This window comes from Sphaerodactylus townsendi, linkage group LG10 (genome assembly GCF_021028975.2).
Source record: "Sphaerodactylus townsendi isolate TG3544 linkage group LG10, MPM_Stown_v2.3, whole genome shotgun sequence".
Classification (NCBI taxonomy): Eukaryota; Metazoa; Chordata; class Lepidosauria; order Squamata; family Sphaerodactylidae; genus Sphaerodactylus; species Sphaerodactylus townsendi.
In genome coordinates this window covers 45910308-45926088 of record NC_059434.1, presented here as the reverse complement: position 1 = coordinate 45926088, position 15781 = coordinate 45910308, and the positions used below count along the sequence as shown (strand labels likewise).

The window sequence follows — 15781 nt, the reverse complement described above, 5'->3', positions numbered from 1 at the left end:
TGCAGGCTGTATTCTGCATCGCTACCGGAAATATGTTACTAAAGTATTACATGGCATTTTTAAAATGCCTCTGCAATATAACCACGACAAGCAAACATCTATCCTATCTGTATCCAAGGCCATCTGAACTAACAACATGAAAATAAAATACCCTGGCAGATGATAAACACATATGGAATCAAGCCCTTACTTAACCACATGCATAAAGTAGTCAAATGAATGTGAAGAGGCAGTTCAGCCAAAGGTAAATAGTCTGATCTGCCATTGGTTTCTCATGCAGATTCCTAAAATAAAAGGATTTCGCATTTCATTGAGCCTTTTCATTATTTGCCTTTATTCAGCTTATAGAATGTTAAGCATCCAGCCACCCACCAAAAAGAGGAGGGGGTGAGATACTGCAGCCATCTCTGATGATACAGATTTTTCCATCCTCACCCCATATACACACACACACATTTACACATACATGGAAAAAAGAAAAAACCAGGTTACTTACTTTGTAAAAAATCATCTTTAAAGTGCCATAGAAACCCATGTTGTCAGTATTCTTTCCTTTAAGAGATTCGGTGCCCCCGTGTGTCCGGCTACTCGGTAGTCTCTGACAATATAAACCTTTTTCAGGTAGGTATGTCACAGACTCTAATGTGGACATGCTCGGGCACGTCAGAAAAGGAAGATTAGGCAGCAGAACCAGCAACCAAACTCCACTGAGAACGTGAACGAGGCTCGGTATCAAGCAGCTTCTCCAGGCACACATACATGCATACAGCTCGTCTGAGGAGAACTTAAGGGAATAATGAAAGAGAGGGGGGGAAGATTATTGGAGGAGACTTTGCCCTGTCAAAGCCTTGACTGAATAGATTCCTCCCTTAGCGGCACGGAGATCAGATTACATCTTCCCTCACGCTGAGAATGGTGCAGTCCAAGCTTCAGCAATGCAGGCAGCACATCAATTATACGGTGCTCAGCTCCAAGGAGCCTGTGAGCACGCAGCATGGGAAGGACTTCGCAGGAAATTATACCATCCCCACGCCATCCGCACACTGGCCACTGGGTTTGAGAAAATAATGCATATCTTTAACAAGAATTTCAAACCCTGGGAATTCGTCTCCCCCGATTTTTAACAATAGGGGTAGCCCTGGCTGCTTCCGAAGCAAACAAGGCTCATTTTCACTAATTACAGTTATATTGTGGCCCTCAGGCAAGCTAACTGGACCTCTATGTCTAATAGGTACAAAACCTGCTGCATAAAAATGCAGTTCATTTTAAAACAATTTGCAACAAACATTTCCTTTGTAGGACATTTGGCAAAAAATAATCAACTTCCTTGGGAATATTTAGCACTCAATTTATTAATGATATGTGGCATTTACTATTAGGGTGGAAATATTAATTCCTTGCTGCAGAAGAATATTTTAAGTGAGCTACAGAAAAAAAACCCTGAAAATGTCTAGCCCATTCAAAATTGAAGGAAGGTACAGCAAACTGCAGCTGCTCTATACTGAACACATATTATAGAGAGTCAGACAGTGACCACTGGTCCATCTCTAGCACAGTTTCTTAATTTGGAATAGAGCTCTAAGGGATCAGCAGAAAACATTCTTTCTTCACAATGGCTGCCTGATGATCACACTAGTGGCCCCATGCGGGGGCGGGGGGGCGGGTTTAAGCCGTTCGAAGCAGTGTGTGGCCACGCCAGCAGATTTGCCTTCCTCAGGGCACTTGCTCGGGCAGAGGTGCAATATTGCCGGCATGTGCCCCCCCCCCCAACCATCGGTGTGATGGCAGGCCGGGGTGTGACGTGGGGAGGAGTTAACATTAGTTGGCTCCCTCCCAGCCATTAGCGTCCTTATGCCAGCAGCTGGGATGTGAAACTTAGGCCACCAAAAAAGGTGGGGTAAATCTATCGAGTCCCATGGGGGCTTCGCAGTGGCAGGGAGGCTTTCTCTTTTTGCAAGCCTTCCCACAATCCTCTCTGGGAGCAGCAGGGCAGTATGGCCATGGCCAGCTGCTTGGATGGGTCTGTAAGATGCCCAGTAGCAAACCCAAAATCTTATCTGAATGGACAATAAGTTATACCTACGGCTGCCAAGTCTAGGGTGGGAGATTTGGAGGTGGAGGCTGGGGAGTGAAGTATAGTGCCGTAGAGTCCATCCTCCAAAGCAACCATTTTTCTCCAAGCAAAGTGAATTCTTATGCAGAGAGCAGTTGTACTTCTAGGAAATCTCCAGGCCCAAACTGGAGGTCAGCAACCCTGGTTTCTAGGAAATCTCCAGGCCCAATCTGGAGGAACTGCAAACCCTACATAAAACAAGATCATTCACCATTTTTTAAGACTCCATCATGATGACTCCACAGCTACACAAGACACCTTGTCTCCACTGTCCACCCTCTCCAAGTTCTTTAGGGAGCAGGTCATGTGGAAATAAGTCCCATGTTATTCAGTGGGTCAGGTAGCCCAACCCAAAGCCAGAGGCGGTCAGGGACAGCACCCTTCCTCCACCCCTACAGAGGTCTTTCAGGTAGGCAAAAAGCCAGAAAAAACCCTCCCTGGTGAGGGAAGATTGCTCCAGACATCCGATTGGACTTCATCTGATTGCTCCGGAATTTCCAGGTTTTGTCACCACAGAGCAGCTGGACACGGCACATTTGCTCCCTGCACAGCCGGTGATGCCCTTTATGCTAGCAGAGAGCTATTGTGTCAGCACGAGGCTGTGCCACTACCCAAAGCAGTTTCAGCCCCCCTCTCTGGATTATGCTGTTACTTCCAGGAAAGCACCCTTAGGACTTCAGCCCTTGTTTTAATAAATAGCAAACCTGTGTTACGACCATTAAAATCTACTAGAGATGGACTTAACCTCATACTAAGTTCATTCTATTGCTATACCATGTGTTGAATTTCCCCCCAAAAAATCTCATGTCACATTCACATAATTAGGCTTTCTTATTCTGTCACTTCTTAGAGATATCCATATGGCACAGACTTCTAGAAGATACAACATGAAACTATCAGATGTACCACGATGTGAAAGGAACAATTTTTCACAAGAATCAGTTCATTTGGATCTCTGAAAGTGATTTTTTAAAAAAGATTACAACAGTGGGGGAGAAGTATGCCAGTTAAACACACTAACACAAAATATCAGCTAAACCCTACCAACTATGTCTTGAATATGTTGCTACTGCTATTGTTAACACACTGCAGAACAGCATTTGTGTGGATGTTAATATTTTCCCAGATGGCATTCCTGCCATTAACATTGTGTTCCCTTAATTTCTTCTATAATAATACAAAGACATTCAAATTCTTCCAGGTTTTTTTTTTTCATTTTGCTTAGTTTGCCTTATAATGCAACAGCTACTTAGCCTTTAATAAGGCCTGCTTCAGATTTCTGCTTTTGCTTTCAAAACCAGATCCTGGGTAAAAACAGCACCATTTATGAATGGGACATATGTACAGAAACAATATCATGCTTATTCAAAATCCTGCCTTTCCTGTGCCTTTCCTTATCCTGTCTTTCCTATGCAGCCCGAGGCAGCTAAGAAATAAAACAAACTAAAATGATACAAAAATAACATAAAACAGAAAGCTCCAAACAGAAGATCAGTGCAGATCAGCTTATAAGAAAAAAAATATATGCAACATAGGATGGCTATACACCAGAAAATGACTATTGACAACCTTGAAAATCTTGTGGCAGATCATCAGAATAGTTTACCTTGTAGACTAACTCCAGAAGTCTGTCCTACAAGGTTGCCAGGTCTCCCCTGACCATTGACTGGGGACCACGACAGAAGGGAATGGCAACTTTAAAAGCCTGGGAATGGATGAAGAACATAATGTATAGGAGCTATGGAGGGATCCTCATCAGTTTACAGAGAGTGACCTTTTCTATGCAAGCTGACAATCTAACACTGGATCAGTGTCTGATGGTGAGAATTACTAGCTTTAAAACTTGAAGAGATTCCCCAGACTTTCTCATGGCTTGTTATTCCCACTAACAGACATACAGACCCAACCAATGGGCTGGGAGCCTTGCTGTGACACTGTGTACTACAGTGGTGCCAGTCTACCACTCCCAAGGAAGCTTCCCAGTGTTATAGGGAGGCTTCCCACCACTAGAAAGCCCCACTGGCCTCAATGGACTTATGCCACCAAAAGGTCCAAAGCCCTGGCCAACGATGCAATGGGGGCAATGGCTGGGAGGAAGCTTACTGTTAGCTCCTCCCCAAACCACGTCCCTGGACCACCCCCAATATGCTGATAGGTTACTAGTTATAGATTCAGATAGAAAAGATTAGATTTGTGTCTTAAGTAATATTTTCATCTTGCTAACTGTTATGCCCGTGACTATGGCCAAATCAGAGTAGCTGGTAGTGGTATGCATATACTACTTAGTTTACTCAAAGGATCAAAGCTATTTAAAACTCTACAAGAAGGAATCACAGTTCTAGTACCAAAGCACATGGCTTGGCATAGGCAAAGTCTCAACTTCTAACCATGGTATCTCAAACCCACAGATTTTTCTAAGTATTTTTATTATGCAATTTTTAATACTTTTGTTACAGGTCTAGAAGCTGTTGTGTTGAGAGATACAGGCAGTGGTGGGATTCAGCAGGTTCACACCACTTCGGCAGAACCTGTTGTTAAAATGGTGCTTGTAAACAACTAGTTGTTAAATTATTTGAATCCCATCACCGGAACTGGTTGTTAAATTATTTGAATCCCACCACTGGATACAGGACACAAGTATTTTAAATACATAGAGTATATTTATCCAATAAAAAGGATAGCAGAATTGTGCTTCAACTATTTGACTTCAGGTTGGAGGTAAATGCTTTATTGATAGAATATTTATCTATGAAACAAAAATAATTCCTTCATGAATTCAAGGCAAACCCTACCTCTAAGAAAAGCTTTTTGAGATGTCATACTGCAGCTACAGTGCAAGAAAAGTTAATCTAAATCCAAAGATGATCTTTTGCTAGTACAAGGAGCTTTGCATATTCTTGAACAAACAGAAATATGAAAATCACTGCAGCCCCTTTCCATTGTAGAACAATGTGAACTCTTATGTGAGGATTTGCACAACAGAACCAGTAGTATGTTCCCTTTTCTTGTACTCTAGAGAAATAAGCTTATTAGAAAGAAGGCTATAGGCTAGGCCCTAAGACATCTGATTATACATATGGAATAATATTCAAACATGCCAGTTCCCACACCCATTCTGATGTGGTGCTTTCCATACACAGATAGAGCTCTCTGTATGAACTACAGAAAGGACATTTGAGCCTCAGAGTGAAACTAGGTGCTGTGATAAACACTGAGACCTGGTCAAAATAGCTGTGTTGTTATCCAGCATCACTCCTAACTTGTAGCAAAAATCTGCCTGCATATCATTTTGTTGCACAGTTTCTGTCTTCCAATTTTCTCCCGTGAATCAGGACGGAGAAAATACTATTCATACAATAATCATTAAGGAAATAGTTAACACTCAGTAAACATTGCTGCACTTGAGTTACTACTTGTAGCCTAGCTGTACAGAGAAGGAAGTTTTTATCCCCATTTCGCAGAGAGAACTGAGGTACATCGACTAAGTGCCCTCTTTCAAGGTAATACAAACAGCTTTTAAAAAATGTTGTTCACACCACAGCAGGAGAAAAGTAAATCAAGTAAACAGGAATTGGTGGGGGGAAGGAGAAAAAGTGATAAAGTAGAAGGAAAATAACACAAGTTGTTAGAGAAGACATTAAGCTCCCCCAAGCTGCAGCCTGAGTAACTGCAAATCATTATGCTTATACAATCCTTTCCTTCAGGACTTACAAAATTGCTTATTAAGTTTAATCAAGAAATCTTCTCAGCAAATAACTACATTTTAAATCTCTCAAGTTCTAAGACAAGCAAAAATATATAAACAGATTTTAGAAATCAGAAGCTTTTACGATTGGTAAAATAAATGTTTGAGGAACACAAATTCCAAAGGCCCATACTACTAATACTATAAGGAATTTGTTATAACATTAACCATCACTTGACGTTTTCTTTACCATGCGGAGAGCATCAACTGCTACATAAATTTTTCATATTTGAAGTGAAACTCATATTTAGTGGATTTTTATTTCTACACAATTTTAGGAAGAAAATGTCCTGAGGTAGTTAATCCCTAATGAGGTCTACAGTGACTTTATATTTTATTAAATGTCTATACTTGTTACCTTATTTACTGTTTTGCTTAAAATGGAGTAAGGGCAAGTAAACACAGAAAACAACACCTGTTGACTGGTCTGAGACCATCTTTGCTTTGTCTTGGATTCAGAGGGAAAAGAACAAAAGCAAAGCAAAGGCAACCTTACAAGTGCAGTTGGGAAAAATCCACAATGAATTCCTGCCCATTCCTGCCCTGGAGCAGCAAAGAAGGCACTCAGAGGCAAACAGATCCACATGACGGAATCCCTATTCTCTGAAAATGGAAATTAACTATTGAGGGTTGAGGAACCATTCACGAGGGAAATAATTTTGCAAACATCTCATATTCAACCTGGCATGGGGAAATACAGAGATAGTGGAGACCATGAATCCTGGGAGGTTTTTTTATGCAGATGACCTTTTGAAATCTGTTAGTAGAAAAAACAGTGATAAAGGATTCAATGAAAGTAGAAAATAAGCTTTTGTGTAATGAAATCCAAAGATACCCCAATAAACTATGGTTTGCATTGGAAGGACTTCTCTGTATTGATTACCAAACCCAGGTTAGTTCATGTTTGGGACGCAAAAGCCAGATCACACTACAAAGATTGGTAGAAAGGAGCAATAAACAACTAGCCGTCTAGCTAAGGATACACAGCACAACCTTCTGACGGTAAGAAGGCATTACAGGAAAACTGTAATAGGGCTGTACCCAATCCAAAGGGTCATTCATAGAGGCTACCCCCATACTCAAACCTTAGAAACTTTCTATAAAATTAGTGAATGGATACATGAAAATAGGCATTTTTTAAGTTTAGGACTGCAAACCAGACACCACCAGACAATAAAGGGAGGATGTCTGAAAGGGAAATCATCCTAAACGTGGGTATGTTTAATACTTACTAAGACGTCTGAAATCCAGGGTAGATCTCTTTCTACCACCCTTCCTATCAATGAGAAAACATCTAGAATAAAATCTTTTTCAGAAAAGGGTTAAGTGAGTTTGCTGAAAGCACAATAGCAGATTGAAATTTCAGCTATAAGCAGAGGTGAAGAGTATTTGGAAGGAGGTGGTGGAAGGGAAAACGGGAAGGGATAGATCAAAAGTCAAACAGTAACTAAACTTTATTACGGAACGGATCCAGCATCTTAAGTGATCATAGACCACTGGTCATGGAATAATGACAACCTGTCAAAAAAAAAAGTACGCTCTGACTCCTGTAGTCTCTAAGGCTGTTTCCGCACGGGCGAAAAATGACGGCCTGGAGACGGTAAAAACGCCGTCTCCAGGCTGCCATTCGCATGGGCGGCGCAGCTGCAGCGCAGCCGCGCCGCCCCCGCGCCGCCCGGCTGGCCCGCAGCCGGCATATTCCGAGAACGCTAAGAAGCGTTCTTTTCGGAATCTGCCCGCCCGGAAGCCGCCGCTGCCGAGCGAACGGCAGCTGACTTCACGGCATACCCCCCGAATTCCTGGGCACTTTCACCTTGATCCCTGGGCCTCCTCAAGAAGGCGCCGCCGCTGAGGCTCTGGGGACGACGCTCTCCTGCCCTGCGCCCATTTCGAGCAGGCGGCTAAGTAGGGACCAGGGGCGTGTCCCCAGGCCTCGGGCGACACGCTGGAGGCCTTCAGAGGACAAGCCGCGAAGGTCGTCCAGCGGGCGCATCTTGAAGGCGCTCCGCGCATGCCGCTGCCCGCGTCCCCGGGACCGTCTGCAGGCCGGACGTCCTTAAGCGTCTTCGGAGTCGGCGCGAGAAGCGCCGACCCAGCCGTTTCCGCTGCCATGCAGAAACGGCCTAAGGGATTGCCTCCACCGCCTCCTTTTTGCCTTTGTTGGGAACATCTACTTTTTTGCTGAGAAACCGACGGGAACCTACATTAGCTTTGTAGGAACAGTTGACTTGAATGACAAGGGAAGTATGTTTGTTTGAAACCTGTGGTGCCCTCTAATTCTCTCAAAGATGTTATCAGTTTCCTCACTGAAGAAAGTGTTTTCCTTAAAGGGGAGGTCTTTAATCCTAATGTCAGGAAATTATAAGGAGACTCTCAGCCAAGTGTGTCTTCTCAGTACCACTCCAGATGCCATGGTTCTGTGAACACTGGTGTATGTTTGACAGTATTCAACTGCTGCTTTCTCAGTCTGGTGCCCTCAGCAAAGAACACTTTGCCCAGTCTTTTTGCCCTCAACGCACTGTGCCATGCACTTCCAAAGGAACATCTGGTTAGCTTACCATGACAGCAGTGAAAGTGGAAAGGCCTAGAACACTTTTTAACCTGAATTGTCTAATTTTTTTCCCTTCCTTATTTATTGGGGAGAAATGGGAACCAGACCTATAATGAGAAGGAAGGACCTAAGTGACCATGGAATTTGGGGTGGGAGAGGAATTCTGATCCATGTTGTTTAATCTTATATAAGTTTTCAACTTTCCTGATGGAATCTTGACTGACTGGAGGAAGGTCTAAGCCAGGGGTAGGGAACCTGCAGCTCTCCAGATGTTCAGGAACTACAATTCCCATCAGCCCCTACCAGCATGGCCAATTGGCCATGCTGACAGAGGCTGATGGGAATTGTAGTTCCTGAACATCTGGAGAGCCGCAGGTTCCCTACCCCTGGTCTAAGCCATACCCATTCAGCTATCTTTTGAATATCCTTAATTAAAGGCAGGGCAATTGGCCCAGTGTTGGCGCTATTTGCCTCATTTATGATTGGATCCAAGGATCTTGATCCAACTGAATATAGTCAATGTGAAGTGCTTTCACCATTCAAATAAATTGTCCTGAATAGAGTTTGTAAGCCTCCAATGGAGACACAGGAGGAGAATCACTGACATCACCATCCAGAGTAGGCATGGAAACATCATTAGCCTCGGCTTTGGAGCCAGAAGGATGACTATATCATCTGGATCCTGATGAAGACACATTGTATCAGCAACATCCTCAAGTCTCAATCTCAAAGACTGTTTGATTAATATCTTAGGAGGAACAATGAGAAGGGATATGACAAGAAGACATGTCCCCATGGGAGCATGTGGGCATATATATTCCCAAGCAACATAGTAGGAATCCTGGCAAGGGTAAGAATCAAAATTTTGTAGCTGACAGGAAGAATAATACATTGATACTGAGTGCTTGCCCTGGTCCAAAGGAAATAGGGAAAACTCAAAAACATCATTCTCCGAGGAAAGAGACCAGTGACTGCTAAACATCATACATACTTTATTTATAGCCATAGACCAGGCAACAGTCCAAGTTAAAATACACATCAGTTGCTATAGCTTAACATATGAAAAGATGTAAAACAAATATCACATAATTTAAAATAGTGTTAACAATAAGTTAAAAGCTATTAATTAGAATTTTGCACCTTAAAATAAAGATTCCAACATATGCCTTTTATAATATCTCCAGGCAAATTTGGCTATGTTTTTTGTGATCCCCTCTTCTGAACCATCAACTAAGATTGAAATAAGGGTTTTCTTATCTCGTCTGGGGAATTTATTCAAAACAGGATTAATAAAGATTTTCCTTTCAACATCTAGAGTTTTACAGTCAAAACTAAGATGCTCTATTGTTTCTATTGTATCCTCAGAACATGAGCATTTACATTCCTTTTCCCTGATACTTGCACATTAGGACTGCGGTTGGTAGAGCATTATGACTTATTAAAACGAAACTTTTCCTATACTGTGACATATCTAAGTGGTTAACATAAGGTGCCATTTTGATTTGAGATTATTTGCATAGAAAATAGGATTCTTTAGTTTATTTAGGTCATTATATCTTTCTATGTCCTCAATTCTTTTTTAATTATCTTACTGGCTTTGTGATATTCAGTTTTCATCAATGTCTCTATGGGAAAACCATATGTTGTCACCTTAGTTTCTATTTTAAGTCTCCAATGTGGGGTAGGTAAAGCTGAGAGTTCTGAATTAACTATGACTAGCCCAAGGTCACCCAGCAGGAATGTAGGAGTGGGGAAACAAATCTGGTTCATCAGCTAAGACTCTGTTGCTCATGTGGAGGAGTGGGCAAATCAAACATGGTCTTCCAGATTAGAATCCACTTGCTTTTAGCCACTACACAATGCTAGCTCAAGGTTGTTACGCTAGCCTTGAAAATGTCAGAGGAAGTATTAAACTAATGCATTATATGTATGTTTAAAAACTGTTTCACAAGTTTATTAACAATACTGTATGCCACAACAACCCTTAAAGTGGCCAGAGGAAGCTAAAAATTTTTTAATGAAACAAGCAGTGTAAAATCAAGATTAAACCTATTACATAACAAAAAAAAATGAACCACTACTAAAAGTTGGGATATGTCATCAGTTCTTACTGAAATAGCTGTAGACTAAATAGCAGTCAAGGAGCCACTCACATAGTCAGGAGTTCGAGCCCCCTGTGGGTCAGATACCCTAGCAGCTGGCTCATGGTCAACTCAGCCATCCATCCATTCCTTGGTTGGTAAATGAGTACCTAAGCACATAGCTAGGGGGTAAAGAATAGCCGGGGAAAGCAATGGCAAACTACCCCACAAAAACGGCTTGCCTAGGAAATAATTGCTTGTAGTGGTACCCCAGGGTCGGATACGAGTGAAGGGGAAACTATCTTTTACCTTTAAATAGCAGTCAAACAAACAAAAACCAGGATATTTGTGGCTAGTCAAAAAACATTACAAATTACACAGTTACATAAATCAGTAAATGCAATGAAACAACAAAATGTCTGCATAAATACATGTAAGCAGCAAACTGCTGCAAGGAGGTGCGAAGGGCAGCCACTAGTTCCACCCTCTATGCAAACAGCCAATTGCTTCTTATCTGTTGTATATGCCAATCTCAAGAATTTCCAATGAATGTAAGGCTGTAGATTTATCAAAGATAAGGGAGAGGGAAAGTGTGTGAAAATATGGTTGACAGAAAAAAACATAACAGAATTAGTGAACTCCTCCCCCTGGTACAGGTTAAAACATGTCTACATTTAATGTTATTGCACAACTCCAGCATGGAATAGCCTCCCCAGGTTTTCTCTGTGACACTCCCATAATGTACACAGCCCTGTTATCCTTGTGATTCTGGTTCCATTCTTGGTGGCTAATGATGGTGTCTGAATTTTTCATTAAATACACCAAGAGCACAAACAGTGGCTTTACAGATTACAGAGGCATATAAAGATGTTACCACACAGAGACTATTCCAAGCAGTAACATAAACAAGGTAAAAAGCAGACCATCACAAACTTGTTTATTTTTAGTTCAAAGCACTCATTTCTATCATCTTCTGCTACTGTAACAACTTTTCTTACCAAAAGAGAAATGAATTTTACACACATTTTAGTTCATTTCCAAATTTTGTTTTCGATAATCAGCAGTTTCTGAACACAATTTTATTGTTTTTCCTAATAACATTATATAACACATTCCAGATTAGCAAGTGGCAGACATCACAGTAATAACTAATAAAATACAGTTACTCTAAATCTTGGAAGGTTCAACATGCCAGTCCAATTCAACAGACTGCACAATACAACATGTGCAACACAATACAATTTTAATGTTAGAAAGGCAGACCAGGGCTACTTTTATGGTTGAATAGCTATATACCCAAAACTGAAAACATTTATTTATACTGCTGGATCAGCAGAACACAGATGCAGTGCCTTTTCTCTGCTAGGTCTTGGAAAGTCTAGGCCTATCAAAATTAAGAGAACATGAAAATGAAAATAACTGCACTGTCTCTAGTTAGAGCAGAAATAATTGCTATGCAGGGGGAGAGAGATTCTAATTTGTGCTTGAATTGTAACTTTATTTGATAATTTATGAACCTTCACAGGTGTCAAACTCGCGGCCCTCCAGATGCTATGGACTACAGTTCCCATCATCCCCTGCCATGAGTGTAATTGTAACAGACAGGTGGGATGGGCTCAGACAGAGCTAGGGCCTCGCGACTATAGGGTAGTTAGCTGACTAGGGGGCACAGGTGAATGCCAGGGATTTGGGATACAAGCAACAATCTTCCAGTATGGTAAAGCCTGATATGCATACATTGTATTATGGTCTGATTATGGCTTTGCCATTATGTGTGAATCAACGACAGTGGGATGGGAATGAGGTCCCAGTGAAAGGGCCACTTATTAGGAGGAGCATTAAAAGTAGATTAAGCTCACCGGGGGGGTGGACAGCAGAGGAATAAGGACTGGATACTAAAGCAGACTTGGAGAGAAGTTTTACTGCTTCATGTCACAACACAAAGCATAGGCTTCTACACTAGCCATGAAAATAATTTTGTTTAGATTTGTTTTCTTGCCTTGCCAGCAATCTGGTATGTATCAATAGTTTGGATGAGGAAAGTCTCTGGAAGTGAAAGCTGACAAACAGTTCCAGCCCAGTCTGTAATGTGTAGTTTCCTCTCAGCACTGAATCACGCCCCCCACCCCCATGGCACTTAGGAGTTCAATGTCAATTACAGCAGAGGCAGCTATGGTTATTTCCATCTCAGCCTCTCCTTCTTTTCACCTTCCAACTTCTTTCACCTTCAGTGAGTTCAGGATTGTAATTTAAATGAATTGCCACAATCAGTTGAAAGGGTTTATATGATGTCTTAAACATTGTTTTAAATTGATTTTATTGTTTTATATAAAATGTTGGAAGCTGCCCTGAACTTGTGAGGGGAAGGGCAGCACATAAAATAACTAAATAGAAAGAGCTAAATAGAATAGAATAAAACTTAGTTTGTTTAGTAATGATAACAAGAAGTCAGAATGTCCTTAGGCTGAAGGATGTACTTGGAAAATTACGGGGAATTACTTGTCCTGTCCAACCAGCTTGCATGATTTGGATGAAAAACTGTTGTTTGTAGGCAAGAAAACTAGAAAAAAAACCTATTTCCAACTCAGATGTTATGAATACCTGTGGTTACTTTGAAGGTTTCCTGGTTCTAATTCCTGGTTCATAAAAGAAGAGTGGAAGAACCAGAAAAGGAGAATGCGAACCATATTTTCCATGACTGGGTTTGTGAAATCCTGAATACTGGCATTGTGTCAGAGGGATTTCAGAGCTTAAACTTTTCCCCACACAACAATAGTCCATACACAGTCGCCCAGAATGGGAGATGTTGAAAAGACTAGTTAGACTCATTCAATAAAAGACTGGAGGGATAATGAAGTTATATGCATTTCCCCCAATTGCTGCTGCTTCCACAAAAAGGTTCTGCCTAGTTTTTTGTTTGTTTAAATATGAAAATGTAGAGCTTCTAAAGTTTTACTTCTCTGAATTCAGATTGGTGTGTAGGAAAGCAGCCAGAAATGAATGAAGATCAGGATCTTTGTAAGGTTGGAATGAAAATACAAAGCACCTTTTTCCACAAAAATATGGCAGATTTGTGAAATCATCCACCATTTCCTGGACCTAGTGGGTTCTAGTGCCTACCGAGTTCTATTCCCCAGGCACTAGGGCCCAAGCAGAGCATTTTAGAACCAAAATGGTCCAGGAAATGGTGGATGAATTCACCAATCTCCTGTCATCTTTAGGTTGAAAAAGTTATAGTCATCTGACATGCAGAAAAGATACTAAGCAGCTTTGTAAATGAACTTCACAGTAGTCCTTGACTATTCAAACATTATAAAGATGGAAATTTCTAATTATTTCCAGCTGTTTTGCTACACACCTCTTGAGAAAGAGTTCGAAATAAAAATATTGGAAGCAATCCTTGATGGATGGATGAATAAATAGGCGTTTTTTAAAAAGCAGTAAAACATCTGGAAAGGATACTCTGTAACTTATTTAGGAATTACTCTAACTATAAATCAAAGACACCCACCCAAACATCAAATTAAATTTATTCCTTTATCCCAAAGTATATTATCACAGTATATTGCACACACTGTATGCACTTCACCATTTTTTGTTTGCAAATAACCTACCAATATTAGGTAGAAAGCATCTCTCAACTAAAATGCAAATCTCCTATACAGCAAGAACTGCTTTTCCAGTAAGTAAATGCTAACTCGACGCTATGTTCTCATTAGTATACAAAGAAATACAGCAACCATTCCCCATGAATGTGTGCTTGACAGAAATGTACAAAAAGGATGCATGCATAGAAGTTTCACGGATAAGGAAGAAAAACTTTGTTACCTGTCTGATAAAATTAATCTGCATCAAAAATAATCTTTCAATTAAAATGCCTGCTTAAATTCAATAAAGATTGAAAGTAAAAAAGATTACTTGCAATAAAATATTAATGCAAATATATCTGTTGGCAATATTAATTTGATTTTTTTTAAAATGCCTGACACTTTTGAATCACCAAGAGAGTCAATGTGGTTTAGAAGCTTTGGGGGGAGGGGGTCAGACTAGAACAGGGGTCCCTAACATAGTTACTGTGGGTCCCATGGTAGCCACCAATATCTTCTCTGGCACCTGTCAAGTTTTTTAGAAAGCGGGTGGGGCCAGGTAGGGATTTTGTACAGCAAGGCTTCTGACTGACTACTAGAAATTTGACTGGCTATGCAAATTTTTAAAAAAATGTTGCTTTGGTAGCAGCAGTCACTATAACACAAAGATCTATATTGTGATACTGAAGTTAAGGAAGCAATCATTTTATAGCTGGCTATGCCTCCTGTGGCTGCCATTTTGTGATAGCCAATTTGCTGCTGTGCCCACTATGCCATGTCAGATTTCTCCATGTGCCCATAGAGTCAAAAAAACAGAGGACTCAGTGTTTCCCAACCTTTTCGGGGTCAGGGTACCCTTGACCTCACTCTTCATATCTCACAGTACCCCTGCTGCCACCCTCCACCTTCCCCTCCCATTGCCCCTGCTTGCCACACACCCCACCTTCCCCTCCCAGGGTGAAGGGTAGCACTGGGGGTGGTGGTGGCTGCTGACCTTGTGGCAGGCCCTGCCCCATGGGCCAGCTCCATGTCCTTGCTGGCGCCGGTGGGAGACACCACAAAAATGAGGGAGGGGGCGGTAGTGTTGCCGTGGTACCCCTGGGACATGCTCACGGCACCCCAGGGTACCAGGGAACCCTGGTTGAGAATGGCTGGACTAGAACCAGGAGATCCAGGTCTGAATCGCCACTCTGTTAATGGAAGATCACTATATAACTTTGGGTCAGTCACTCTCTCTTAGCCTAACCTTGGTCATAAGGTTGATGCTGTGAGGATAATATGGAAATGAGGAAAATGATGTTGTAATCACCTGGGGTTCCCCAATGGGAAGAAAATTGAGATAAATATCAAATAAGAAATTTAGAAATAGACATAAACGACACTGACGTCCCCCATCCCACCCCTTCAAAAAAGATTGATGAAACTGTTGTAAGTAATCCAATACCTTATGGTAAGAAGATGTATATGTGCCTACAGTAGTTAATTCTGTAGCTTTTTAAAAAAAATAAACTTTTCCCAAAAAATCCTGTAACTTTTTAATTGTATTAAGGTAAAAGCAATATTTAACTGGAAACAAGGACACAACATGTACACAGGTAGGTATCAAATCAGACTGTTAACCACTGAGCCCAGTATTCACCAGGGTGTGCTACTGAAGTACTTTAAACACAAATGCTTGGGCTCAAACCTAAAATTTTGTAAAAC

General features: G+C 41.3%; 1 protein-coding gene across 4 annotated transcripts in view; it reads right to left on the bottom strand.

The window, feature by feature from the left end:
• The window catches only part of FBXW7 (F-box and WD repeat domain containing 7), a 135021-nt gene that overhangs the window by 42050 nt on the left and 77190 nt on the right, over positions 1-15781 (bottom strand). The window contains exon 1 of one of the 4 annotated variants that reach the window (XM_048509084.1): positions 497-943. The exons of the other annotated variants lie outside the window; for them this stretch is intronic. Coding sequence (XP_048365041.1) covers positions 497-757 — 261 coding nt within the window. The 5' untranslated portion in view covers positions 758-943. Of the gene's footprint in view, positions 1-496; positions 944-15781 lie in introns of those variants that run through there. 4 annotated transcript variants of the gene reach the window in all.